The sequence below is a fragment of the Zingiber officinale genome, chromosome 7B, assembly GCF_018446385.1.
Source record: "Zingiber officinale cultivar Zhangliang chromosome 7B, Zo_v1.1, whole genome shotgun sequence".
NCBI classification, from domain to species: domain Eukaryota; kingdom Viridiplantae; phylum Streptophyta; class Magnoliopsida; order Zingiberales; family Zingiberaceae; genus Zingiber; species Zingiber officinale.
The window spans coordinates 1,563,501-1,590,908 of record NC_055999.1 but is presented as its reverse complement, the minus strand read 5'-3'; the positions used below and the strand labels follow the sequence as shown (position 1 = coordinate 1,590,908).

Genomic DNA, 27,408 nt, shown 5'->3' with positions numbered 1-27,408 from the left:
AAAATTATTTTCAAAACTTTAACTTAAATTAATTTCAAATGTTAAAAAAAAAAAAAAAAAGTCCAAAACCGGCGGGCGCCCCTGGTATTCTGGTCAGGGCGCCCGGAAGGGTTCCGGCGCCCCGCCCCAGCAACCCCGGGCGCCCGGAGTCCCCTATAAATAAGGGGCAGCAGGCGCCCCCAACATCTGCCCTACTCCCTCTCACTTTTGCCAAGGTTCACTTTGAATCTCAGTGCGAAAGTACTCTAAATCAAAATCTTCTTGCGGTGACGACGCTGTTGCGATTCAACCGAGGTCGTCAAATCTATATTTTTTTCTTCGATGGCTCCTCGGTAAAACACTCTTCCACTCTCTAAAAATTTCTTTTGTCTTCTAAATTTTTTTTAATATTCTTTATATACAGTAGGAAAAGAACAAATACTGGTGCTGGACCCTCCAATACTAGTACAGACCCTAGGTTTCCCACAGACGAACTTAGGATTAAATTTGAGTCCACCATTTATAAGGCCATTAGGACTACTTGCATAGATAGAGTGTTCTTCCTAAGGTCATGTCCCTCTGCCTTAGAGGTTATAGGCCACTACAATTTAAGGAACCTTGTCGAATGTACCAGTCCAATAAACATAAGTCTATGTGCCGAATTTTGCAATAACCTAGTAAAAGTAGATGACTTCACCTATACCACTAGGGCGGCAGGCACTGATATCGTATTTTCCCCTACGACTATCCGAGAGTTTTTAGAGTTGCGTCCTTCTACTTGCTCCTTTTTATGCTATCCTCCGAGGGATCTACCGTTCGACGATCCCTACTCACATATTACTCTCGATACGATGTATTCGTATTTTTTTGGGGGAGAGAGAGATCCCACTGTGACACAGTTTAGGTCAGTAGAACTTAGAGTCCAGGACTACGCCCTTTATAGGGTTGTAGTTCTTTGCATTTTACCACTGACCACTCGGGACATCGCTGTGATGCGCCCATTCCATTCATTCCTACTTTATGCCCTGATTCATAGGTTAGAGATTGACATTAGCCTACATATCTTTTCCACCATCATTTACTCAGCCGGATACGTGACTGACAGTCGAGTCCATATGCCATTTTGACAGCCTATATGTCCTCGCTGCACATTGATGTCACTAGAGGAGACGTTGCCCATATGACCGAGTTCGATGTTATATCCTCTCGGAACTTTTCCCTAGCCGGCATCCAGGTAGATAGAGATGATGGGACTATGACTTGGCGGAGGGGGGCACAGCACCAGCCCGATCCAGACGCACAGATGGACGAGTTCATGCTCGCACTATTTCCGGAGGAAGCCGCACCGGCTCCACCACCACCCCCAGCTCGAGCACCACGACACGCTCCCCGCACTCTAGCCGACCGTATGACCGGACTAGAGAGAGCCATGGCGAGTCTCCAGCAGGAGAACTCCGACTTTCATCGGGACATACGGCGAGAGGTTGCCGAGTTACGAGCTACCCGCCACACTGAGCTGATGGCACTTCTTCGATCCTTGGGATCTGCACCACCCCCTTCATCATCTCAGTAGCTTTAGTGATGACCTACTTCTGTAGCTACACTATTTGTAAAATATTTTGGATTTATCTAGTGGCATTTCAAACTTACATTGAATATGTTCTATCTTAATAGACTAGGAAATTTCAAAAAATACTTTCAAAAATGATTTTATCAAATTATAGGTTAAACTTGTTTGTTTTCAAAACTTTCCATTTTTAGATTTTCAAAAACAGTTTTGGCCTTAGACTAGGTTTACATCCTTAAAAAGCATGTACCCATAGGACTAGTTTTTGAGCATCTCACCAACACCCTAGGGTTACCTTGCTTGTGTTTGACAAACATAGAAAGGGGTGAGATGCATAGGCCAACTGTCTAGACTTAAGATGCTTATTTCAGTGCATCAACATAAGTTTGGACGTTAAATACAATTCAGATATTAATCAGATTAAAGTTCATCAGTCAAGTCAAACACTGACTGATTATAATTTCCTTAATCTGACTAACCTAGTGAAAGCTACTATCTTCTGATAGTTAGTTAGTACCTAATTGGTTAGACAGCTGGTTAGAGTTAAGTATCAATTTCAGGGGGAGAAATAAAACTACTTTAGTTTTCCAAATTGAATTTTAAACTTAATTTTGAAAATCAAAGTTTAAAAACAACTTGTTTAAAATTGTGAAATTCTTTTACCTCACAAACTTTTTATCCATTTTTCCTAGTCTTTGAAAACTGACCTTTTCAAGTATTTTAAACCATGGTTTTAACACTTTTACACTTTGAAAATTTGATTTTAGAAAACAAATTTTACAAACACATTCTAAAAATATGATCTTAATTTCAAAGCTAAATTTTACAAACTAAGCTTCTCAAAATCATTTTCTTTGATTTTGAAAATTGAATCTTTTACAAACTTAGTGTTGAAAAATAAATCAGTTTTGAAAAATATATTTTCTCAAACTTGTTTTGGAAATTTGGTTTGAAACATTAGACCTTATACACTTATGATTGAAAATTAGACAATCTACACTTAGCAAATTTTCAAAAGCTAAAGAACAAATGCGTTAAACAAGTTTTTTTAAAAACTTCCCCAAAGTCAAATTGATTTTTCTTGGATTTAAAGAGTGTACTTTTATCCTTGAATTTTGAACCAAACTCAGTTATTTTTCATGATTAGGTAACTTAAACACTATGCTTATTTACCCTTGTTCTTTTTTGATGAATGCCAAAGGGGGAGGAGGGTTAGGTGGTTAAGTTAGCTAAACCAATTTGAAAACTCAAACTAACTTTAAAACCACACAAATGCATGTTGTTTCGTACATATGCTTTCACTAACTTAACCAGGTTGTCATTCCATCAAAAAGGGGGAGATTGTTGGTGCGGGTAGCACTAACGGTCTAACCCAGGTTTTGATGAATGACAAATGGGTTAAGTTAGTTGTGTTGTTGTCTGACACTTTTATCAAGTGTGCAGGAAAAGTCCAACTAGGTCGACGGGCTGACCGAATAGCTGGCGAGAAGTCCAAGCGGGTCGACGGGCTGACCGGACGCTTGGCGAGAAGTCCAGCTAGGTCGACGGGCTGACTGGATAGCTGGCGAGAAGTCCAAGCGGGTCGACGGGCTGACCGGACGCTTGGCAAGAAGTCCAGACGGGTCGACGGGCTGACCGGACGTCTGGCAGGTAAGTGAGGTAAGTCACTGGAGGGGAGTGACTGCGAGGACGCGTTCCCGGGAAGGGAACATTAGGCGTCGATCCGGCTTAGATCCATTTCGGATATCTAAGTCGAGATCGTGACTAGATTCCGGTCTCGGAAAGACGGAATCTAAGTCATACTCTGGATGCTAATTTTTATTACTGAGCGTACCTGTAAAAATGTGCTAACAAACTGTGCTGCAGGGTTTATTTGCCTCGGACTAACACTGTTTTGCAGGTAGGAAACAGTGGGGGTCCGGGCGCCCGGAGGCAAATTTTATCCCCAGGACGACGTTGACACTTGGAGCATGCTGGTTGGGAGTGCTACGTCACATTCCAGGCGCCCGGAGGGGATCCAGGCGCCCGGAGCAGCATATAAAAGAAGCCCCAGGCAGGAGCTTCAAAACACAAGTCTTCTGAGAACTCTGAGTCCAATCACTCTGCTGCTCTGCGCTCCAACAACGTTCACAAAGCTCCGACGACTCACTCCGGCTCTCTTTTTAATTCATTGTTTGTCGGTTAGCTTTGTTTTCTCTCTTTTTCATTAGCAATATTTGTACGTAAATTGTAATTATCCGAATTGCTAGTGAATTGCCCAACGAAAGTACTCAAGGAGTACGGGCCTTCGAGTAGGAGTCGTCACAGGCTCCGAACGAAGTAAAAATCAACAGTGTCATCTCTTTACTTCTTTACTTTTCCGCTGCGTTTTAACTCGAGATTTTCGAATCGATATTCACCCCCCCCCCCCTCTATCGAATCTAACGGTCTTACATAACTTTGATGGAGTTGTAACCCTGATGAATTAAGGCATGACCTTGACTTTGGTGAAGTCTTTCCAAACTTGCTCCGACGTCCAATATACTTCATTTTTATTTCAAAATGTGTCCTGTCAATTAAAATATGAAAAGAGTATATCTTTGAACCAAAAGAGTAAAAGCATAATATAATCATGAAATAAGGTACGATATTGTAAATCTTGCTCATGAAATACAAATAAATATGTGATAAATAATACCTAAAAATATGTATAATCTATGTACATCAACTACTAACTAACCTCTGCAAGCCCAACACCTACATGGCTAACATTGATGGGCTTACCAAGGATGGACTACTAGATGTAGGTACTTCGGATTAATTTTGATGTGATCAACTAAGTTAAGATAGACCATGTGTATTTGATACCTTGTATCTGAGTATGCAGGGGTTTAGAAATATAAGAAGTTGAGTAGAAGACACAGCGAGTGAGAACAATGGCACAGGAAGAAAGTCGATAGGCTTGGTGCATCCGAGGGACGAGAAACTGTGAAAGAGTATATCGGTAGAGCGAGAAGGATGCGCACGGTGCATCGAAGGGACGAGAAGCCGTGGAAGAAGCCTACTCGAAGAGAAAATCGAAGTTGAATTCGGGTGAACTCAATTCCAGATGACTGAAGATCACCCAAATAAGTGGGGCCCGAAAATGATCAACTTGGATGTTGACCATGAAGACCCGAGGCGCCTCAGTTGGCTTGAGGCACCTCGAATGCCCCAGTAGAAGAGCTCCCACTGAAGTGACTCGAGGCACCTTAGTTGAATTGAGGTGCTTCGGATGAACAGTAGCATAGATGCCTCAGTTGACTAAAGGCACCTCATATGAACAGTGTCCAAGACACCTTAGGTCAACTGGAGGCGCCTCCAATCTCGCAGAACCGCTAGGCTACCATTGCATTAAAGATAAAGTTTTATCCAGTTAGAGGCGCCTCCAAGTGATATGAGGCACCTCCAATGCCACGTCAGCAATGGTAACTTTTTTTAGAATGCTATAAATAGCACGTAGAGCTAGGAGTTCAATACAAACTTGTACTACAACTTTTGTACTTAAGTTTTGAGCTTCTAGCTGCTGTAAGGGGCTTCTTTGTCTTTGACCTCTATCGAAGGAGTGTTTTTAGTAAACTTTCAACTGTTTTATATTAACAATCATCCAAGTTATAATCAAGTAAATTTTGTCTATTACTCTATTTTTTATGCTTGTATTTTATTTGATTTAATTTGTGTGTCCTTGCTAAGCTAGAAGCAAGAGATTGTTAAACTTCCTTTTGCAGGGCTATTCATCCCCTCTAGCAAGTCCATCCACTTCAACAAGTGATTTCAGAATCCAACCGTTTTAGAAGGATTAAGCGTCAACTAAAGCAACAGGAAGATCCCGATCTAGCATTTATCCACCAAAATTCGAGGGGGAATTCACGGTATAGAAGCGTCATATGGAGTTATTTTTTTAAAACTAATTTTGATATTTTACTTACAATTAAATATGATTTTGAAGTACCTACGAATGAGAATGGAAAAGAAAAAGAAAATACCAATAGAACAAGAAGCAGCAAACTGAGTTCATGGCAAACGGTAAGGTCAAGTTCCACCTTCTGAGCATGCTACCATCTTAAGAAGTCAACTGAATCGACGCATACAACTTAGCCAAAGAACTCTAGAAGAAGTTCTTAGATCTGCACGAAGGAACCTTAAAGACAAAACTAGCCAGAAGAGATCTACTAAGAAACCAACTTAGTAACCCCCGGCTTGAAAAGGGAGAAACAGACAAACAGTTGCTCAACTACATGCCAAGCTAAAGGAGTTAATAACTGGCCTCAACAACCTTGGTGAAATGATAACGAATCGAGACTCTCTTAGATATGCTTTAAAAAAGGGCTTGCACTTATTTAAGTTGTCTACGTATCCTCTTAGGATCTAGAGCTCATATAATTCTCTTACCTTTTTACCCTTTTACCTTATAAAGTGGCATTGTTACTCACTTCCATTTCCTATTTCCATTGTATTTGTTCCTTTTGGTATCAAATTCTTCTATTTCATCATCTGAAAGTTGCATTCCTTAGATTCTTTTTTTGGCTCTAGTCCAATCGTCAAATAATGTTTGGGTTTCCAATAAGTCGAGAGACAAAGTTAATCATCGTCCATCTAATATGTTACCGCAATCACTGAACATTTGTTCCACAATAACTGTTGACACTGGACCAACTAAAAATTTTTTTGTGATCATGGAGAGGACAGAAAAGCTTTGAGTCTTCTGCGACCACCACTTTAGGACATTGAAATCTACTTCGCTATCTGCTTTATTAAAATCAAAAGAAGTCATAAAATAATTTTAAGTTCCTGTGTGAAACTTGAGGATCCTCATGGATGTTTTATCCATTCATTTAATAAAATTTATGTTTTTGTAAGTTTTAAATTACTACTACTAGTATTTCAAAAATATTAGGTTATATTCTATATTTTATACTACATTCTTTATAAATATCATATAAATAATTTCTAATATTCTATACAATATTATTTAAATCAAGAGAAGAAGAATTTTTAAATGACATTAAAGCATTATAATACAAACCTAATATTTCTTGTAAAACTTTTAATTTATATCTAGAGTCTAAAGCGAATGCAAATAAATAAATTTTAGTATGAAAAAAATATTTTCCCCATTTTGATTTCATTAGTACCATTTTCATTTAAACCTAGTACTATATTATTAAAATTTCCTAAAAATAAATAAGAAGTAAGATAATAAATATTTGAAAAGTGGTTCGATTACATCATTAAATATTTTTAAAATTTTACAAATACTATTACAAATATTTTATTATTGTAAAAATAAATATATATTAGCATTATTAATATTTTATGTAAAAAATAAACATAATAATTATTTATATTAAAATAAATTTTGTAACAATAGATAGGTTGAATTCCAACGTATTGGTACATCACGTGTAAATTTTTTAAGTCTCATTCATTAATTTTACAAAATTTATCTCTTTGTTTCATTATAGATGGATACCACCATAAATAGAAAATAACATTTCTAATTGGTTCAATATGATTTACTAAAATTCTTAATTCATCTTGAACACATAAATTTAAATTTAACCAAATGTAATGAATAGACAAAAATAAACCACCTATAGCAGGTTGATATATAAATTTAAGTTCTTCAATACTAGCCGTATTAGAACTAGCATTATCAAATACTATTAAAAATATTTTATTAGTTAATCCATATTCTTCTAAAATTATGTGTTCAAGGTGGTTTTAAAACTATAGTTTTTTAAATGTATATATCATGAATAAAAACTATAGTTTTTAAATCCATAATTATTTTATTCATGATATATAATAATATATAATTTATAATATTATAATTTTTTAATTAGTTATTATGTGCACGTTCTATATATATTAATTTTATATTTTCCATATTTAATTCTATTTATGCTTTGAAATTTATATTATACATTTATATTAAGTAATATATTATCTATATTTTATTTCTATGAATAATCTCTAAAAATTTATATATAGTAAGGGTTATCCCTAAATGCTAAGTCCTTTAATTCCTATATACTAAGTTTTATCCATAATTCACTTATTATAGTTTCTTAATTATCATACACACACATTACATTAAATTTATACTCTATAATTTATATTATATATATCATATATATATTATATATTATTTATATTTCATTTCCATTATGATTAGATGGATAATTTATACACATAAATTATATAAATGCTAAGTCTTTTATATATTTGTATCTTACTACTTCCTTAATATAATTCACAAATACAAATTTCCTACTTGTAGGCTAACTTAATTAGTTAAATCTATTTATGTAAGTAAAATTCTTAATTAAATCAAATGAACAATTACAATTAACCTAATAAATACCATTAATTAAATAAATTTGAAATTTAATTAAATTCTAATTTAATCCAATAAATACCTTTAATTAAATAAATTTGAAATCTAATTAAATTATAATTAATCCAATAAATCTCTTTAATTAAATAAATATGAATTTTAATTAAATTGTAATTTAATTTAATAAATATCTTTAATTAAATAAGTGATTCTAGACACTAAATAACTAGCCATTAAATGACCCTAGCCATTCAAAATATAGAAAGATCTACCTTCTCCTTCGACAGCTGTCTGGTTTTCTTCTGTACCAAATGCTACCAAATAACCTAGAACTCAGAATCCCTATAATTGCATATTCGACATCTGAGGGCAAGGCTAACGAATCTATTCAACCCACTCAACGGTAGGCAATGCATCTAATCTTATCTAGAAGTTCGGATGCAGCTGTATAAGAAGTATGTCATTCATGACGGCTGCTCTATTGGCACAATTAATATATCACTATTTGATTTGGCAATTAAGTTCATATAAAATATTATGGAAAGCATGGTACGAGTAATAACGATGTGGGCCTCAGCTCAATAGGGTCTGGATTCAAGTGCCACTGTCTCTTTGTTCCAGTCCGATCTTTTTCACTCAAATTATGTAGCTCCCATTCAAGGTTCGGACTGACAGGACTGACTTAAAGGAAAGGTGAAACCCGATAACACAAACGTTCATGGCTTTGCTCGTTCCTCTACATGAGTTCACTTTGTTCTTGAATTTGAATTCCATTTGATCGAGACCGCCTTGAGTGGAAGAGGGTAAGTCTCACACCTCTTCTTCAATTGCCCAATCAGCATAGCCCTATATAAGTTGGTTGTTATGGGTCTTCAAAAGGGAGATTAAAAGCTCAGATCATATTGCCAAGATGAGGACTTTAGCCATATCCTATATGTTCTACCTCATTTGACAGTCCCGAACTCACTGTAACTTTGAGAGTGGTGCAACAAACCTCTGCAATATATATTAGCCTAAATTAGAAAATGCAATAATATAACCTCCTTCCCTTAAACACTAAAGAAATCAGAAAATCCAACAAAGCAAACAAAATGAATTCTCAAATTTCCATAATAAACCTCATTAACCATCTTCATCGAGTATTGCAGTTAACTTCTAGTAAAAATCATTAATGAAGACTCCTAATTATTCTAAGAAAGTTTTAATTAGTCTGAAAAAAGTGTTTCACTTCCTGAGTCATCATGCTGAGCATCTAATAACCATATTCAAAATCCTAATTTCCATGAATATATTTGTATAAACCGCATGATCTGACATGCTCAAACTTGCAGAAAATCATTTTAATCAGCAAAAGTCCTAATTAATTTATTAATCTAGGATCACTTACCTATATTTAATGTATTTTGCACAAAATGAGAAAATAACCGATGACAGTTACAGATTATAGATGATCATCCTAATTCCCCATCTTCGACATATTTAGCTAAGTTGTCACTTGCCAACGAGATGGACTGCTGCTAACATTTGTGATCTAGGGGTGGCCTAATCTAGCCAATGATCAAGTTCAACCAGCCTCATTGACCATTCAAGAAAGTGGTTTGAAAAGTTGAGCAAGTTTGATGAGTAATCAAAGAGAGAAATTTCCAGATGAGCATGCTTAAACTTTTCCTCCAACTTGCAAAAGCCAACACTGAGGGGTTCTGGTGATGGAACAATGGTTTGAGAAATTTTAACACAAAATCCTAAACTTTTTTCAATTCTTAAGAAATAAACATAATGATTAGAATTTCGGAAGCATACCAAAATCCATGTTTTGCAATCGAATTTAGGGAATAATTTTCAATTTTGCAGATTTCTGAATCTCCCAAGAATTTTGCCGATGGGATACAAAACATAATCATTTCTCTACGAATGTGGGTCATAACCCTTATTTATAGAAGTCTAAGTTTATTTTTTTCTAATTTGGTCTCTCAACAAATCAGAAATTGCACAGGGTATCCACATTATTATATTCATGACAATTAAACCATTAAGTCAATCTTTAATTCTAAATTTGACCACATTGATTTATGACTTATTTAGATGATGACATTAGACATTTACAATTACAATTATGACCCAAAATTCTAATACCTGATACAAGCACTTTAACACTCAAGTCAATACAAATACAATCCAAACAGTCTATACCAAAGAGCAGGGACAATTGCTATGGGAATTACCGTCATTTTGAAGGATGATTTACTCAACCCTTTATAGTTTTCAGAAGGAATAGGCAATGTATCCTTTCATCACTTATTTGGCATGGGTAGGCTATGCAGGGACAATCAAAGAGCGTCACTTCATCCTCATATGTTCTAAGCATTGAATCATGAAACTAGTCACTTCAAACACGAAGAGACCCATCGCAATTAAAAGGCCATACGTAAAGGTGCGCTTGTTTTGCAAATGTCTTCGATCACAAGGGGTTCCTCGGGCTGAGGCATCGTCCAATTATTGCACTTCATAGGGAGGCTAGAGTGTTGGAAGAAAAATTAGTATGTACACCTACAGTGCTTCTAATACCATATCCCTTCTGGCTGATAAGCTACAAAACCTGGTTTGGGTGGGTTATCAGATTATTCAGATGGTTTCTCTTTTGCACCACCTGGTTCGACCAGAGCCCAACAACTATGATTAAGGCTGATGCAGAACAATGCAGATTCACGGCCGATCATTGCACATAACAAAGTTAGGGAATGAGCACAAAGATTGAGCTATAAATGAGAGGATTAAACTTCATGGCATCACCACGGAAATACTCTACTGTATTTCAATCTGGTAAATTCGGACCAAACTTCCCCATCTAGTCCCTCTAGCCATCCTCTAACAAAAACCTAGAGCAGGCAGGAAGTTAAACAAGCTTTTCATCACAACATCAAAAATTGGACCTAGGGTTAGGCTACCCGAAATGGAAGACAATAACCATCAAGTACTACAGAGCAAGGCATACCTCGGAGCCTATGAACTCCTAGCACAAGAGGAACATTAAAAATGGTGCGATCAGAGAATTAAATAGAAGGAAACTTAGAATCAAAGGCCCGCCAAACCTTCCTTATAGAGCAACCTTTTAGCCCTTCCACCCTGCCGAGGAGACCTATCGTCGCCTATTCTCCTTGCTCGACTCCGGCGATGGAGCGGTGGTGGAGGGTGAACGGTGAAGTCGGGAATAACGATGCCTGGAGGAGAGTGCACTGTCCATGGGCCCTAAGCCCGTTTTAGTCGGCACACGGGCTCTGAACCAGCTGCCCAAGCCCCGGGCAAATTTATAAAATATTTTGAAAAATCCAAAATTATAATAATAGTTTAAAAAAAAACTTAACCAAAGTTTGTCTTATCGTCTAAGAAATACAGATGAAAAATAATTGAAAAAAGTTTTATAAATTCACTCCAATTATGAGTGAATTTGGATCGAATAATATCCCTGGGGATAAAATGGTACGAACAGTGTAGAAACATCCCCGGGGGCCGAAGATTCTTCTGGACCAGGAATTCCTGGTCCCTCCCTGGACCACAAATTTCATATAAAACCTTTCCTTCCTCACGTGCAAAGCGCGTGCACACGCAACACCCAAACAAAAAAAAACCCTAGCGTCCCTCCCTCCAGCGCCGATTCCCTCCCCGGCACCCGTTGCCCTCCCTCGTCGCCGTGCAGCCTCCCTCCAGCGCCGTCTCCAGCAAGCATCGCCGACCTCCCGTCCTCCTCCAGCCAGCATCGCCGACTCCAGCAGCGCCGCCTCCCTCTAGCGTCGCCTCCAGCCAGCATCGCAGGCCTACAGCTCCGCCTCCAACCAGCATCGCCGCCTCCAGCCAGCATCGCCGACCTCCCGTCCTTCTCCAGCCAGTGCACATCCTCCAGAGCCAGAAATCATTGAGCCAGAAATCATTGAGGTTGGTCAATGCATCGGACTGGTGAGCTGCAAAATCTCTCATCCTTGATTGAAATTTAATGTGTCAATCAGTTCAAGTCAATTTGCAAAAAGCTGCCTAATTACTAACAAGATGTTGTATTAGATACAATCTCTAGATTTGTTGACTAGAATTAGTAATAATGGAGATTGTCTCAATGATCATTACTGATATTTATTCTTGATGCAGAGAAACTATAGATTCTTCTATATGTTTGTCTTCTCAACGACTTTGTTGTGCCTCTTTGTGTTTGGATTATCCTGGGCGTGCATAGTAAAAATCTGAAATGCCGAGCACATAACTATTTGGAGAGCAATGGCCAAGACTCCAGCTTCCATTGTCCTCGTAATTTACACTTTTGTATCGGTTTGGTTTGTTGGAGGTCTGTCCGTCTTTCATTTATTTCTGATGAGCACCAATCAGGTAATGTTTGTGGCTGTTTTATATTACAAATTGTTTAAGCATCCTTCCCATGTTACTCTCAATTTTCTGTCCGTTTTAGACAACTTATGAGAACTTCAGATACCGTTACACGATCGGAGAGCTAACCCATATAACAAAGGCATCGTGGAGAATTTTAAGGAGATTTTTTGTACAAGCATACCTCCATCAAAGAACAACTTCCGTGCAAGAGTGTCACATGAACAAGGACTTCAACCACGCTCCTCGATTGGAGGCTTCATGAGCCCAAACGTGGGAAAAGCTGTTGGAGACATTGAGATGGACCGGAAGCCAGTGACTTGGGATGAACTAAGGGCAGTCACGCAAGTTGGTGAGAACGAAGAGGGTCTAAGCAGCAGAAACATGATGGATGACAAGGATGGTGAGCTCAGTGAACCTTCCCCCAATTTAAGCAGGGAGGCTTTCACAGGAGGCATGGAAGTGCAACCTACACGGCACCATAGGCGATCAAGTTGGGGAAGAGGTGGAAGCTGGGAGACAGCACCCGACTTCCATGCTGTGGCATCTGCTGCAAGGGAAATGAGTAGGACAGGCAGTGGCATTGGTAGCAGCAGTTCAGGTGCATGAAACTCGTGAGTTGGACGGCAACACACGGAAGGCAGGTAATGGAAAATGTGGGCATCTAAAGGTGGTGTTTTGCTATATTATTAGTTTGTGAGGTATCTTTTTCCATCCTTTCCTAAACTTTTACTTCAATAGCATTATCGACATAATTCAACAGTTTCAGAACATTGGCTGAGGACTAGACTCACTTGCTGAATGTATATTTGTGATTTCAGAAGTTCATAACAGTCTTAAATGCTATGTGTCTGATATCTTATTAGAATTTGTGGTGAGTGAATTCATGTGGGTAGTGTTTGAATGTCCGGTGGTGTTAAAATGGGACTAGCAAGTTAGTCGGTTTGTGTGAAATTTGGCACACATATGTCCACCATCTGAACATATTCGGATCAGTGAAGGGCTTTATTCGCATCAATTGTCGCCTTGTTGAGTCTCGTGTTGGGGTTGGTTTGTGGTGATGGTGGTGATGATGATGATGAAGAAGTCTAAGAAGTTGAGGAAGAGAATGTTGTTTCAGTAGTCCAACCTAGAGATCAAGTCGAAAGCATGTGAGCAAAGGGAGATTTTCAATTGTTATCAAGATCTTTAGTAGGGAGTTAACTATAACTCATTCTCAAGACAAGCTTCAAGTGTGAAAGATTGAGATAGTGTGGCAAGTTCGCACGGCTTTGTGTTGAACTCGAGGATTGTCTCACCATGGGGTTCAAAGTATGGAAGAACTTTTTATAACATGGAGTATGAAGGAGCTACATAATCTTGTGCTTTCATTAAAATTTTTTGATTTAGAAAATTTGAGATATCGATCGTCCTAATCACTTCTTAAACTATTGACTTATCATTCCTAATCACTTCTTAAACTATTGACTTATCGCTGCTGGAGCGAGAAAGACCTTTATTTGAAACTCGCAAAATTTTTTTTTTTTTAAGGTTGTTCACTATATTTTTTTGTCAATGAGCAAAAAGTTCATAATTTCATTAAAATTATAAGCTTTTGTTAGTTTGAAAACCTCAAATATAAATTGCAATTATTCTTATAACATCTCTTGAGTTACAAAACTGACTAGAATGTTTTTTTGTTTTTTTTTTAAATTATGAATTAGTAAAAGGAACGATCTCAATAAAGTTGTGTAGTAATTTCAATAAAATTATTCACTCTTCAATAAATTTAATTTCAATAAAATTATTCACTCTTCAATAAATTAGAGACAATGTGCTTTGCCTTTTCAGTAAGTCGTTATCGTTCTTGTTGAGGTAAATTAAACATAACACTTCATTTGTCGAAAGGAAGATTGACATAGAAGAGATTTACTAGATATGAATCGCATAAAATTCTATTAACATCTATTAAGTCGTTATCTTCACATGATAAGGATCCGCGACAAAAGAGTGATCAAAGTGGGGGCACAAAGAAGCCAACCGTACAATCCAAGCCTCTTGCCAAAAATGCATCCAACCCCAAATTTTGAGACACAACATCTCCCCGACAACAAAGCAGAAGCTAACAAAGGAGAGGATTTGGACGAAGATAATGAGTGTCACCAATCTGTAGTCACATTGTCACTAACAGAAAATTATGCTGTGACTCATGATGTGATGACTAAAGACACTATTCAAAGTAAACATTAAGCCACAGGAAGTCTTAGAATCCTATTGTTATGAAGAATTACAATACAGATATACGAAGACTCCCATGGAATACTTGCCAAATGATCCTCTTTTTCTAACAAAATGACATTAGATTGGAGTGTGGCATACTCTTCGATGAGTTGTGTAGTAAGAATCAAAAGGTCCAAGAATGAACTAAATGATGCACGCAGAAACCTAGCCTCCACCGCTTCAAATTGTCTATATTAACAAAGAAAAATAAGTAAAGTATGAAGAAAAGGGTATAAAGTAGACATACGATAAACTTACACTTTAAGCTTTCCATCGCAAATGGATATCTTCCTCTTAACCTTGTCTGGCTGCAGCTGAACATTGAATCAACAGAGATAATAGTAAACAATTTATCCAACATAAGAATAAAGAGTATTCTATTTGTCTTGTATCCACAAGGATGCAACTTGTGCAAGTAACAAGAGTTAAAGTTGCAAACCTCCTTATCAACAGCTAATGCGGAACCTGCTATATTTGCATTCTCATTCGATCCAAAATCAACTTCAAAGTCACTGCCGACAGAACATAGATGCAGTAATTAAAATGAAGTGGGACTAACATGAAATAACATTAGACCAAATCAATTAGAAAAGATAAGGTATAGTTGACGCCACAAAAAAGTTTAGGCCTTGGTGTATATCACAGAAACAGACATTCAATCATGGCAAACTAAAAGCTGAGAAGTCTAATATTTCCATTTCAATAACTGAAAGGTATTAAGGTTTCACGTGTCATTAAACAGTGCGAATAAAAATGCATCCTATGCTACAACATTCCCCAAACCTCGTTTAGCAATCTAATCACAAACATTCAATGTTTTACTGGTCATGTTTGTTGTAAGGCTAAATTCTTTATACGAATTAATATCACAGATGAAATCATTTTCGATTGTCATATAAAAGTTCATGATGAAATTTCTTACACTGTCTCATGCAACATGTAATGCCTCAAGGAACAAAGAAACAATAATCAAACCTTGAAGACAAGTACATATTGATTCCTGATTCTTCCAAAATCCCAATGGTAACCGAAAGAACCCCTCATCCATGTCATTTAATGTTTCTTACTCAACAATAGCATAAAGAAGCTTAGAAGGAAGGAAAATAGACACCAACATCTTCATTGCGAATATTCTACATCCAGCGAATATTCTGGCTGGAGGAGGACGGGAGTCGGTGATGCTTGCTGGAGGCGGCGCTGGAGGTCGGCGATGCTGGCTGGAGAAGGACGGGAGGTCGGCGATGCTGGCTGGAGGCGGCGATGCTGGTTGGAGGCGACGCTGTCCTCCGGCGATGCTGGCTGGAGGCGGTCGGCGCTAGAGGGAGGCGGCGCTGCTGGAGACGGCGATGGAGACGGCGCTGGAGGGAGGCTGCACGGCGACGAGGGAGGGCAACGGGTGCCGGGGAGGGAATCGGCGCTGGAGGGAGGGACGCTAGGGTTTTTTTTTGTTTGGGTGTTGCGTGTGCACGCGCTTTGCACGTGAGGAAGGAAAGGTTTTATATGAAATTTGTGGTCCAGGGAGGGACCAGGAATTCCTGGTCCAGGAGATCCGGCCCCCATTCGGTGATGCCCGAAAAGCTAATAAAATATGAAACACTGGCTGCGTATTCGAGCACGTACAGCCTTTCAAAGTCGGTCAGCGTTGGTGGGCAGATTTGTCCGAACCAAATCCTGTACGCTCTACAGACGGATCCATACCCTACCGGAAGCGACAATCACTGCCTCGAGGGGCTAACAGATCGCCGGCGAGATGGACTCGCCGCTCGCGGCGGTGGCCAAACTCGCCGGATTCTACCTCCGGAAAGGCGGTAGGCTCCCCATCTTAATCGTGGCCGTGGCGGTCTTCCTTCTCGCTGCCGTCCTGTACGGCGAAGACATGCGTAGCTTGGCTGAGTACTCCTGGTGGCGCTACAAGGCCCTCTACGAAACCGACTACGCCCCTGGGGACCCCTTCGTGCCGGAGACCTGCGACCTCTCGGATGGCGACTGGGTGTTCGACCAAGATTACCCCCCTTACCGGGAGGGCGACTGCGAGTTCCTCTCGAAGCAGGTCTCCTGCTTGCAGAACGGCCGGCCGGATACCTTGTACCAGAAGTGGCGGTGGCAACCCAAGAACTGCTCCTTGCCCAGGTCAGTTCCTGTTTCTTCCTCGGTTGACTCTATGCTATGCGACTCTGATCTGTTCAAAACTCGGTCTCCAGATTCGACGCCAGGCGGATGCTGGAGTGGCTACGAGGTAGGCGGATGGTATTCGTCGGGGACTCGATTAATCGGAATCAGTGGGAGTCGATGGTGTGTCTGATGCAGACGGTGGTGCCGCGGGGGAGGAGAAGCCGCATCGTCGATGGATCTCGCATCATCTTCCCGATCAAGGTACTCCCACCCATTAGGGTTTCTCTAGATTCGGCGGTAGCCCCAAATTTCTCAACCAATCTGCTACACCCCATCGCCGCTCCCAATTTTGTAGGAGTACCATGCGTCGATCGAGTTCTACTGGGCGCCGTTCCTGGTGGAGTCGAACTCCGACGAGCCGGAGTTCCACAGCATCCCGGTGAGGGTCATTAACCCCGACAGTGTGGAGAAGCACGCGGCGCACTGGAAGGGGGCGGATGTGCTCGTGTTCAACTCCTACATCTGGTGGATGAACGATCCCCGGATGAAAGTCCTGTGAGTAATCACTAGATTTGAGCTCATTCGCCTCTTTGCTCGGTTGATCATCGATCTCTGTGAGCAGGCGTCCGGGAGCCAAGAACTGGACAGAGCACCAGGAGATTGGAAGAAAGGAAGCTTACGAGCGAGTGCTGCGGACTGTGTTCGATTGGGTGGATCGCAACTTGGACCCCAACAGCTCCTCTGTCTTCTTCATGAGCATGTCCCCTCTCCATGGCAGGTGCTCAACTATCCGCGAGCATTGAATTTAATCCGCCATTGTTGAATTGAAGCTTCATGTGGCATTCCGCTTGGTGACGTTTAGGAGCATGGACTGGGGCAACCCGAACGGCGTCAAGTGCGCAAAGGAGCGAGAGCCGATACGGAACATGTCGGGAGTGCACATCGGAACGGAGATGGGCCTGTGGGCGCTGGCGAGGAAGGCGGCGGCTTCGACGGCGCGCGTGCCGGTCGCATTCGTTGACATCACGGCCATGTCGGAGCGGCGCAAAGACGCGCACACGTCGGTGTTCACAATGCAGCAAGGGAAGGTGCTGACGCCGGAGCAGAAGGCGGAGCCGGCCAAGTTCGCCGACTGCCTACACTGGTGCGTGCCCGGAATTCCCGATACGTGGAACCAACTCATCTACGCCAGGTTCCTCTCAGGCCGGCGGCCTCAACGATAGTAAATGGTTTTCACAGTTTGGGGAATGGAATTTTGTGGTAGTTTTGACATGAAATTGATGAAATTATCATCATCCCATCTCGTGAATTCAATCTTTTTCTGAAACCTAGTGATCTCTTCACCAGACGACATCTTGTCCTACCTAGTTTTGTACTCTAAATTCGACAGGAAAGGATTAAATTTGGAAAGAACACAAGCACCAAGATTCACCACGAACTGATCTGGCTTTTGGTACATTCTGAATTGTTGCTATCTAGAAAAACATAACAATCTCATTTGAGTCATTAATAGCCACCGGGGAGGCCAGCTCGGACTTGAAAGGTCCTTAACTGATAGCCACTCGGCCAGCTCCATGATTGTCAATTATTGCTTTCACTGAGACATTTGACACAAGATGTCCGACGACTTACCGGGACAGGTGGGACCAGTCCAGCCTTGGCCCCCCATCAGTTAACAGATGGGATTATTGTCTCCCATCAATTTCTCCTGGTCTAGGATCAAGATAAGGGGATAGGATCTCATCCCTGACTTACCAAACAAATGCTTGCTTGCCCCGCGGAGCAGAGGCATGGTAGATTTTTGACACGTGTGAATACTATTTTAGATTATCCTGCATCTCTATTTAGTAACGTGATTAAGACTGAATAAGTTCAGATTTACTCTCTTGTAAAATATACGAGGCTGTTTTAGAGGGGCTATAAACGATTATACTTTTTACCACCGCAAAAACTAGCGCTTGATAAAAAAAATATGCATAATACTTTTTAAAGAAATATTTTTTAGATAATATAATGTCATATTAATTTCTCACATTATAATTTTAATTTCCAATAATATATATATATATATATATATATATATATATATATATATATATATATGTGATTCGTTTGTCCCAATACTTCCGTCAATTTATTATTAGTTCAACACGGAAAAAATAAATTACTAATAACTATTAGCCATTAGTATTGATAACCAAAATATATATAGAGGGAAAGGAGGACTCTAACTTCCATATATTTACGTTGTACAATTAATCTATAATTTGCCTAAAGAAATTAAAAAATTTCCATAACCCGCGAGCTTTGGCATGGAAGCCGAGGTTTAAAAATTGATCAGCATAGACCATCAATATTGAATAACCTGAGCCCAAGACCCTCCTTCAGTATTTCACCATGTCAATTCGGAGGATCTCCGACTCATGAGGCTCTACTCCCTCCACATCCTTCTCATTGGACACTTTCGATCAAATCATCAACTCATTGGGCTATGCTCCCTCCACATCGCTCCAATAGGATCTTTTAACTCACTAGGCTCTACCAAACACCCCCCATGTCATTCTGATTGGATCTTCAACTCATTGAGCCACCCCCATCCCTATGTCATTCCGATTCGGATCGGATCTTCAACTCATTGAACTCTGCTTGCTTACATAGTTTGGATCTCCGTTCATTGGGCTCGGCTTTCTTACATTATTCCAATAGAATCTTCAACTCAATGGGTTCTGGTTCCTTACATCATCCTGACAGTATTTCCCAACTCTTGGGACTCAACACTCTTCAACTCCCTATAAGATGACAGTCATATAAGTAGACTCATTAGCCCATGATCAGGATTGGACTCTATTTTTACTAACATATTATCCCACTATTTGGCACAATGGATCTTTCTATTAAAGAGTTCATTCCATAATTAATGTTGCGCGTGGAATTATTAGAGGCAAGTGAGATCATATCTTTGTACAAAATATAAGATACAAGTAACTTATGAATGATCAGATTGCACAATACAGGTCCTGCTCCCGCAAGCACAAATACTTTTTTTTTTCTTCGTGTACATCTCATTTTCGTCTAGTCCATTTTCTGCATGTTCCTCCACTTCTCTAACTTGGGCATTAGAGTAGTTATGTCAGAGACCCCTAACCTACTTATTAATGCTCCTTCTTCACTTAGTGATCTTGTAGGTGATCCCTTTTGAAGTCTTTTTCAGGCCAACTTTGCAGTCATCTCATCGATAATTTAGCTTTAATCAGATGGTATCAGTACTCACTGATCAATTGTGTACAGTTGGGATCAACGAACGGGTCGAGAAGCCTTTAATTAGTGGAAAGGATTTAGTTGAGTCGCAATGATTGAAAATGAATCAGAAGAGGTGGCGTTCGCGGTGGAGAAGAGGATGGTGGCGGGATGCGACTTGTTCACCGAGGAATAGGTGACGGACGAGGAGTCGAAGTCGTTATACGCGGAGGATGTGTCCTTACATCCACCCGCAGCTCACGTGCCAGGTGCACGGTCGGCCCAATGCCAACTACCAGCAGTGGCAGCCATACAGATGCTTTCTGCCAGTGCGTTCATGTCTTCTATGTAGTTGAATCCTGTCACAGTTAGTTCATCGAACGGTCCGTGAGCAGCTTCAATGCGACGCTGGCACTAGAAATGCTCCGCGGTAAGCGGATGCTCTTCGTCGGCGATCAGGGACCAGTCGCGCCGGGGAGGAAGTATAAGCAAAAGCAAGATGCAGGTGGTCAGGGAGTTGGGCGGGATTACACTGCTGAACATTACGCAGCTGTCAGAGTACAGGAAGGATGCACACACGCAGATATACAAGAAGCAGTGGAGTCCGTTGACGGCGGAGCAGCTAGCAAACCTGAGAAGCTACGCTGACTGCGTCCACTGGTGCTCGCTCAGCCTTCTTGATACATGGAGCAAGCTCCTTTACGCGAAACTCTTCTTACCCGATTGATCATTTGATCATAGAATGGGAATATTTCAGATACACTACAATAACTCGTTCAGTCTATGGGCAAAGCCAAATTTACAAACAATCACAAACTCAAAATGCTGAAAGAAAGGAGTGCAAGAGAACACAATTTACTCTGCAGTAGAAATACCCGGTGACATATTGCCTTCTTTTCGTGTAACTGATGGAAATCCTTGTGCAGCAACAGGCGAATGCATCTCTGGAGTCTGCCCCGCAGAATAACTTACAGGAGTCGTCCTATATTCCATCCGAAAGATCGACGGACTGGACCGTCCTTGGAAAGGAGAACCCGGAGTGGATCTAAACAGAGGTGTGCCATCTTCGAGCTGGCCATCGTCGTTATGTTTGTCACGTAGCTTGTCCTCCACGATCTCATAGTAATCTGCTGTCCTCACCTCCTGCGCGAGAGAGCACGAGCAACAGAAAAGCCACTGAAAGCAGTCGGTCGATGAGGCGTGCCCGCAGCAAAATGTGCTTGAAGGAAGATTGTATTTCTTCCTCATCTGAATCCTCCAAAAGCCACCGTAGAGCAGACCGAAAAAGCACAGCAGAATGCCTGAAACGCCCAGTGCCTCTCTGACCGCCTCGTTGTTGATATTGACAGCTGCCAGGTTGAAGATGAAGAACGGAGCCAGGCAAAAGAGAAGAAAAGTCATAATATGAACATACATGTTGCCGAATCCAAGCCTCTCCATATTCCACCCAAATATGCAACAGCTGCAGAAGATTGAAAGATATGCGAGGGAAATGTCGTCCCAGAGATCAAATAGACCACCTACCCATTCTGGTTTACTCTGTGCCAAATTTTGGTCTTCTTTTACAACAAAAGAGAACTTTTTTTCAAGGGATTTTACCCGTGGAGTCAACCCCTCAGCGGTTGAAACAATCTTGGCTGGTGCTTCTGGATCAGTTTCACTTGTATAATCCCTCCCGAGGGGACTGAGAATATTGTACACGCTAGCAAAAGCTGGAGCAGCAATGGATACCGAGATGCACAATGCAACTCCAATTGCAGGTCGCTTGGATCTGGGATAACCCAAGTTGAGACCACACAGAGCATACTGTGCGAAACAATTCAGATGGAGAAGAGAAACCACAACCATCATATGCATCCATTCATTAGGTTTGTACATGCCGTTTTTGCAGTAAATTTTTCTGAGCACCAGAATGTCATTTGGTCCCCATCGACACAGAAGCACAAGATGGTAGAATCTCTTCGGGTGCTGATAGAGGCACATTAGAGTGAATAATGCATTCAAGATCTGATTGTTAACTTCGAACCAGGCGTCTCTTTGAGACTTATTTGGTAAAGCGGAATTTAGCATTCCTGTCATAACCATGAATAGGATAGCACCAGATATTGCGACAATAGAAATCCAGATGAAAAGTGCGATATTCATGGGATCTCTAAACCATTCTTTGCACATTGACCATAAGGACGCCCAATCAATTCTTCTGACCAAGAACACACGGGACTGTTGTGTAGGACTCTGCTCAGAGATTACTGAACGAGAGAACTCATCTCGTTCATATGCAAATTGACGAAACTTGGCTGAAGGGGAAGGACCAAGTTTCCTAAACTTGTTGCCATGAGGAATATTTCTAATGATATCCAGGAATGAACTTTTCTTAGTATCCTGAAATACATTTTCATGCTGAGATGGCTGAATGTAAAGAGTGTTTTGATCCTTGACAGTTGGTGAGATGACAGAGCCTTGTTCTTCCACAATTTCCTTTTCATCTCTTTTATCACCATTGGATTCCATTATCTTTGTAGATTTTATCCCAAATTAAAAAGATTCAGCTTGTAGAATGCAATGACCGTCAAAGCTCATAGAAATACAAAATAATCATGTATCTTAATATATATATACCTCAGCATGCAGAGTCAACTCCTAAAATGATAGAATATTCAAAATCTCAAGTTTTCAACAGGATGTACTCGAGTCAAGTGAAAAATTAAATGGCAGGTGATAAAATTAAGATATAGTCCAGGAACCCGAGTCTTTGATTCAAAACAGAAACTACAATGCATAGCCATGACACAATTTTCTGCAGAAGAAAAAACAAGCCATCATCACTTTGGGAAAGCTTGTCATTAGTAGATACCAAATGATTGACTATGCTTAATTATATTCCACATAAGCTCTGTGAAAATCCAAATCTACATAGGTTGTAAAACAATATTCGCTTACATGACCATCATACTTTATAATTAGATCTAACTAGATTATTTATTCAGTTTATTTAATTAACAAAAAAACATATAATAAAAACTACTGAAATTGTTAAAGAATACCATATAAGCCAATATGTTTTGTAGAAAAAAAATTCCACAACTTATTGGTTTCTATGACCATCAGTCTTTGTCTAAATGTATTTCACCACTGATGTTTCAAAACGTTGGCCAACAGATAGACTACTAATCAATCATTCTTCAAAACGATAAATACACTTTCACGATAAATCCCTTTGCTCAATCATCTCATATTTGCAAATCTGAGTATTTATCTTGTGGCTTTTCTGTCTGTGACCTTTATGATCATTGCCCACCCATAACAAGTTTGTGATCCCTATTGAAAGCATGCCAATTCAATTTTTTAATGACACAATGCCACAGACACAATGTCTCTGCACTTTATGCTAATGATATTCTACTAACTAGCAAGTGATACGCAGAGTACCATCGAAATTAAATTAGAAGCTAAATTTGTTGCTTGGTATTGAGGTTGCTTGTAGTATTGAAGGAGTCTCCTTATCTTATGAAATATGAATGGATCTTCTTGTACCTCTTCAGCAAGGTGCAAATCTACTTGGGTACAAACCAGTAGGCACTTAGATTGTATTGAAACATAAATTGTGGCCACAAGATATGATGATCTAGGAAATCACATTTTATTGATGACTTGAGGGAAAGCTTATTTTTCTTAAAGTCACGAGACTGTATATCTCAATTACTATTGGTAAGTGAGTTAATTTATGCAAAGCCTAAAATACTACAGCACTTGGAAGCAGTAGGAGTTTTACACAAAAAATATCCAAGGAAACAAGTACTTTATAGGAAACATGAAGCTCTAAATATTGAAGCATTCATTGATGTAGATTATATCAGAACTGCTAATACACATAACCTCTTCACGCGACTACACTAGTATCCTAATGTTATAGGTAATATAGTAACAAAGGAGATCAAGAAACAGATTCATAGTTTGAGTGTATGAATAAACAGTTTGAGTCTCATATTGTTTATTTATTTACCATTGTACTTGGATCTTTTATACATGTAGTGTAATTGTTTTATGATTAACTCAATTACCATCCTGTAAAAAAATCCTAGTATACAAACTGCAGTTACAGATATTTTCTAATCTAAATGTCATGTTTGACATATCATGACATGCAAGTAAATAATACATCACTAAAGTTAGCATTTGTGTAAGTGCATAAGTCAATTGACAACAACATGGCTAATTTCAATAATCAAACATTCCCTATAAAGCATAAGGTATGCAAACAAATCAAGAAGATGGCAACTTAATGCCTTAACAAAATGCTTTACCACACCTGTTACACAAACAAATCCTTCAGACATAATTCTATAAATCCTTGATCAAGGAAAAACTTTTCAAATTGAAATTATTTTATGTTTCTTTATGTGACATACTTATCAATTAAAAGAGCTAGGTATGTATGCTTTTACCAGGGAACTGAAAGAACTCAAAGATGCTTGTAACAAAATTTTCACATAAACCATTCAACTATGAACTTTATATGTTTGTTTTCTCTAAAAGACTGAAGCAAGAAAACCAATGAAGATGACCTTATCTCTACAATGGAGCTTTTTTCCACAGGAAATTATCACAAACGCATTAGTATACCAAGCTATAATGGCATAATAAAGAAACTCAGAAATAGAAAAGATTTAAAAATAATAATAATAGAGGAAAAAGACAATAGAGAACTGCAACAATAAAGTTTGGATAGTATAGCATCTCTTCTAGAATAAAATTACCCTAAGAGCATAAGAAAAAGGAAATGTAATAGATGAAGTGCAAAAACTTTAAGGATGGACTAAGAAGAACTCCATGAAAATTTGAAGGTGATCAATCCAGCTACCTATCTCTATCTATCAACTATGATAATTGCCTCAAATTCCTTAATTGCCACACTAAAAGATTCAAAAGATCCTTTTCCATCATTATCACCGAGAAGCTATTTGTCTCAACTATTTATAGTCACATGGATCATATCCCTACATTTAAGTGAGTTACTTAAATGTGTATTCTCCATTGAACTAGGTCTTAGGAAATAAATACCATTCAGGAATTAATGTAATGTTCAAATTAGGGACTAGTTCTCTAGGGAACTGGTAACAACACCATGATCTGAATAATTCAATTAGTCATGGCAAAGATTTGCATTGGAACTCAGGGAAACTATTATGTATATTACACTACCATGAATAATAGATAGCAACTGATTTAGTAAATGAACGCAAGCATCCAAAATAATAATGATACTTGCAATATAATTTCTTTACACCTTTTTTCGGTCAGACTGTCAGCATGAAATTGCCAGTTTATTCTTTTTCACACCTTGTTTCAACAAATTTTGAGTTTGGATCAACTATGAAACCACATGTAAAAAAATATATGTATATATTAACATCCCTAAACATGCAAGTGCTTCAAAAAAAAAGCAATCCTAAACAAACTAGTATAAACAACTTCCCTTTAATCAAAACTCAAGCTATCAATTTACCTTGCAGTATCCGCTTGAAAGGGAGTTGTAGCAGATTACATCATCCTCTTCAAATTCTTCAAAGGGGTGACTAATGAAAACAAAAACAAAAAAAAAACTTATAATTTTGAGGGAACAATACACCCATTTGCCCAATAAAACTCGGAAATGATTAAATCAAATAAAATCATTCTGACCTTGATTCTCGACTCCTCGGTCTCCAAGTCGATTAACCCTTGACTTGATAATTGGAGACAGGCAACCTACAATCGAGACAGCATAGAAGCCCTGGTCGATAATCGATCCGCTAATTGAAAAATCCAAGCAACGACGGATGGCGATTCGGTAGGCCAAAAGCCGGCGGGGACGGCGGAGAGACGAGGCGAGATGAGGCTGCGTTGCGGCCACAAAGGCGTCTGCTAGAAGCTGCGTTACTCTTCTGAAACGCACCGAGAGAATTTTTTTTTTCTTTTATTTTTCTGCTCGAATTCTCATTGGCTGATTTATTTATATCTAAAATTTACATTTAAGAAATAAAATTCGTTAAATAATGCTATTATTATTTGAGAAAAAAAAAATGAGAGTAGTTTATGTAGTGTTAATTATTTAGTCAAAATAAAATTATGTAACCTCTTTTAAAAAAAAGGACACATGGTATAAAATAATATTTTTTAAAAACTAAATTGCTCCTTTATAATAATATAATATACAAATCAAGATTGAATTATTAAATTATATTTAATATTGACAGATGTCGTTATTGTCGTGGTGAGGTGGACAAAGTATCAACCATGGAGGTAGCGTAGTGGATATGGCATGTTAGGCTTCATGCTTTGTTTCAATTAAAGAGGAATCAATCAAAGCTTAAACGAATAAGAATATAGTTCTCGTTAAAAATAAGACTATAATTTTACTTCATGAGGTATTTCTTTTTTTTTATATTCCGTTTATAAAATGACACCCTGATTTGATAATTTTGGATTTAAATAATTTTAGTAAAAAATATTATAATATACCTTATCATAAATTGAATTTTACATTTGAGTTTTGTTTACAAACAAATACTAATATATTTTTAATATATTTCTAAAAAATATTATTTATATAATAATTTTAATAATAAAAAATGCTACTGAATTTATTGGGGCGGCGTGTTAAATCAATTGGGCAGGTAATTTAAATGTTTTATAGTATCTCATTTTGTCGAGGATGGATCCTCTAGTTCGTAAATTGTGGACCAGAGGATGATCTATTTTTTTAGATCCTTGATTTGGATGGACTCTACCTATTTAAAGGTGGAGTCTATCCAAATCAAAGATTCTCATGCAATGGACCATCTCCTAATCCACAATTTAAAGATCAGAGAATCCCTACTGCATTTTGTCTATTACTTTCCAATGGAGCAGTTTGTTTCTCGTATCACATTTTGACAAATTCCAGCCCTAAAAAATCTGGCATTTTACTCTTATTACTAGCTTCTCTAACTTTGACATCATCAAACCCTAAAACCAAACCATGAAAACATGAACTTAATGCTTAGGTTTTGTTGCAGAATCGATGGGATAGAATAGATGGGGAATAATATGGAAAAGGGGCAAGAGGAGTCCTTGGTGATCAAAATAGAGAGAGAAAATATGTAACTTTTTGAAAACAGAGTAAAGTATCATTAAGAAAGATTAATAACTAAGAATAAGAATAATTGATTGGAAACTAAGAGATCTACAGAAGCAGTGTGAAATTCTCAGGCAAAGAAACAACCTGATCTATCCTGAACTGTTACAATATCCACGAAGATAGGTTGCTGAATTGACATTATCCCCTAAAGTGTTATATATGTTGCTGAATTTGTGCAGTTAAGCCAGAAGTTATATAGATCAAAGGGCTGCTAAATGCTAATAAAACTACTAATGATTTTTGGAATGGCATCAGAGGTTTATTAAGCTTCATGTCAAACTAATGCAATAAAAAGACAACTTTTACCTTCACAGATATGGTACAGTGGTAAAGCCCGGATTCAAACTATCAACAGTGTAGTGAAATTGT

General features: G+C 38.7%; 3 protein-coding genes, 1 long non-coding RNA gene and 1 pseudogene across 6 annotated transcripts; 2 read left to right on the top strand and 3 right to left on the bottom strand.

Annotated features, from left to right (window-relative positions):
* Positions 1-8,385: 8,385 nt before the first annotated feature.
* On the bottom strand, positions 8,386-11,180 carry LOC122004972. Its single transcript, XR_006118296.1, has 2 exons — positions 10,994-11,180; positions 8,386-8,900 (listed from the first exon to the last, which is right to left on the bottom strand). It is a non-coding gene; the product is annotated as an uncharacterized LOC122004972 (long non-coding RNA).
* A 287-nt stretch (positions 11,181-11,467) lies between these two features.
* On the top strand, positions 11,468-13,095 carry LOC122004971 (annotated as a pseudogene).
* A 1,191-nt stretch (positions 13,096-14,286) lies between these two features.
* LOC122004970 lies at positions 14,287-16,159 on the bottom strand. The gene is made up of 4 exons (XM_042559852.1): positions 15,647-16,159; positions 14,971-15,043; positions 14,790-14,845; positions 14,287-14,720 (listed from the first exon to the last, which is right to left on the bottom strand). Exons 1-4 carry the CDS (start codon positions 15,652-15,654, stop codon positions 14,498-14,500), a joined length of 360 nt encoding a protein of 119 aa, XP_042415786.1. The 5' UTR covers positions 15,655-16,159; the 3' UTR covers positions 14,287-14,497.
* A 122-nt stretch (positions 16,160-16,281) lies between these two features.
* Positions 16,282-18,061, top strand: LOC122004969 (protein trichome birefringence-like 28). The gene is made up of 5 exons (XM_042559851.1): positions 16,282-16,661; positions 16,733-16,904; positions 16,999-17,198; positions 17,266-17,421; positions 17,506-18,061. The coding sequence occupies exons 1-5, from the start codon at positions 16,282-16,284 to the stop codon at positions 17,864-17,866; spliced, it is 1,269 nt and encodes a 422-aa protein (XP_042415785.1). The 3' UTR covers positions 17,867-18,061.
* Positions 18,062-20,590: 2,529 nt separating this feature from the next.
* On the bottom strand, positions 20,591-25,828 carry LOC122004968. 3 transcript variants are annotated; one of them, XM_042559850.1, is made up of 4 exons: positions 25,563-25,828; positions 25,387-25,456; positions 22,500-22,520; positions 20,591-22,394 (listed from the first exon to the last, which is right to left on the bottom strand). In XM_042559850.1, exon 4 carries the CDS (start codon positions 22,389-22,391, stop codon positions 20,736-20,738), a length of 1,656 nt encoding a protein of 551 aa, XP_042415784.1. In that variant the 5' UTR covers positions 22,392-22,394; positions 22,500-22,520; positions 25,387-25,456; positions 25,563-25,828; the 3' UTR covers positions 20,591-20,735. The 3 variants fall into 3 exon arrangements, with proteins under 3 accessions (XP_042415784.1, XP_042415782.1, XP_042415783.1); XM_042559848.1 differs by having other exon boundaries at positions 22,500-22,677; positions 25,563-25,827; XM_042559849.1 differs by lacking the exon at positions 22,500-22,520 and having other exon boundaries at positions 25,563-25,827.
* Positions 25,829-27,408: the final 1,580 nt, after the last annotated feature.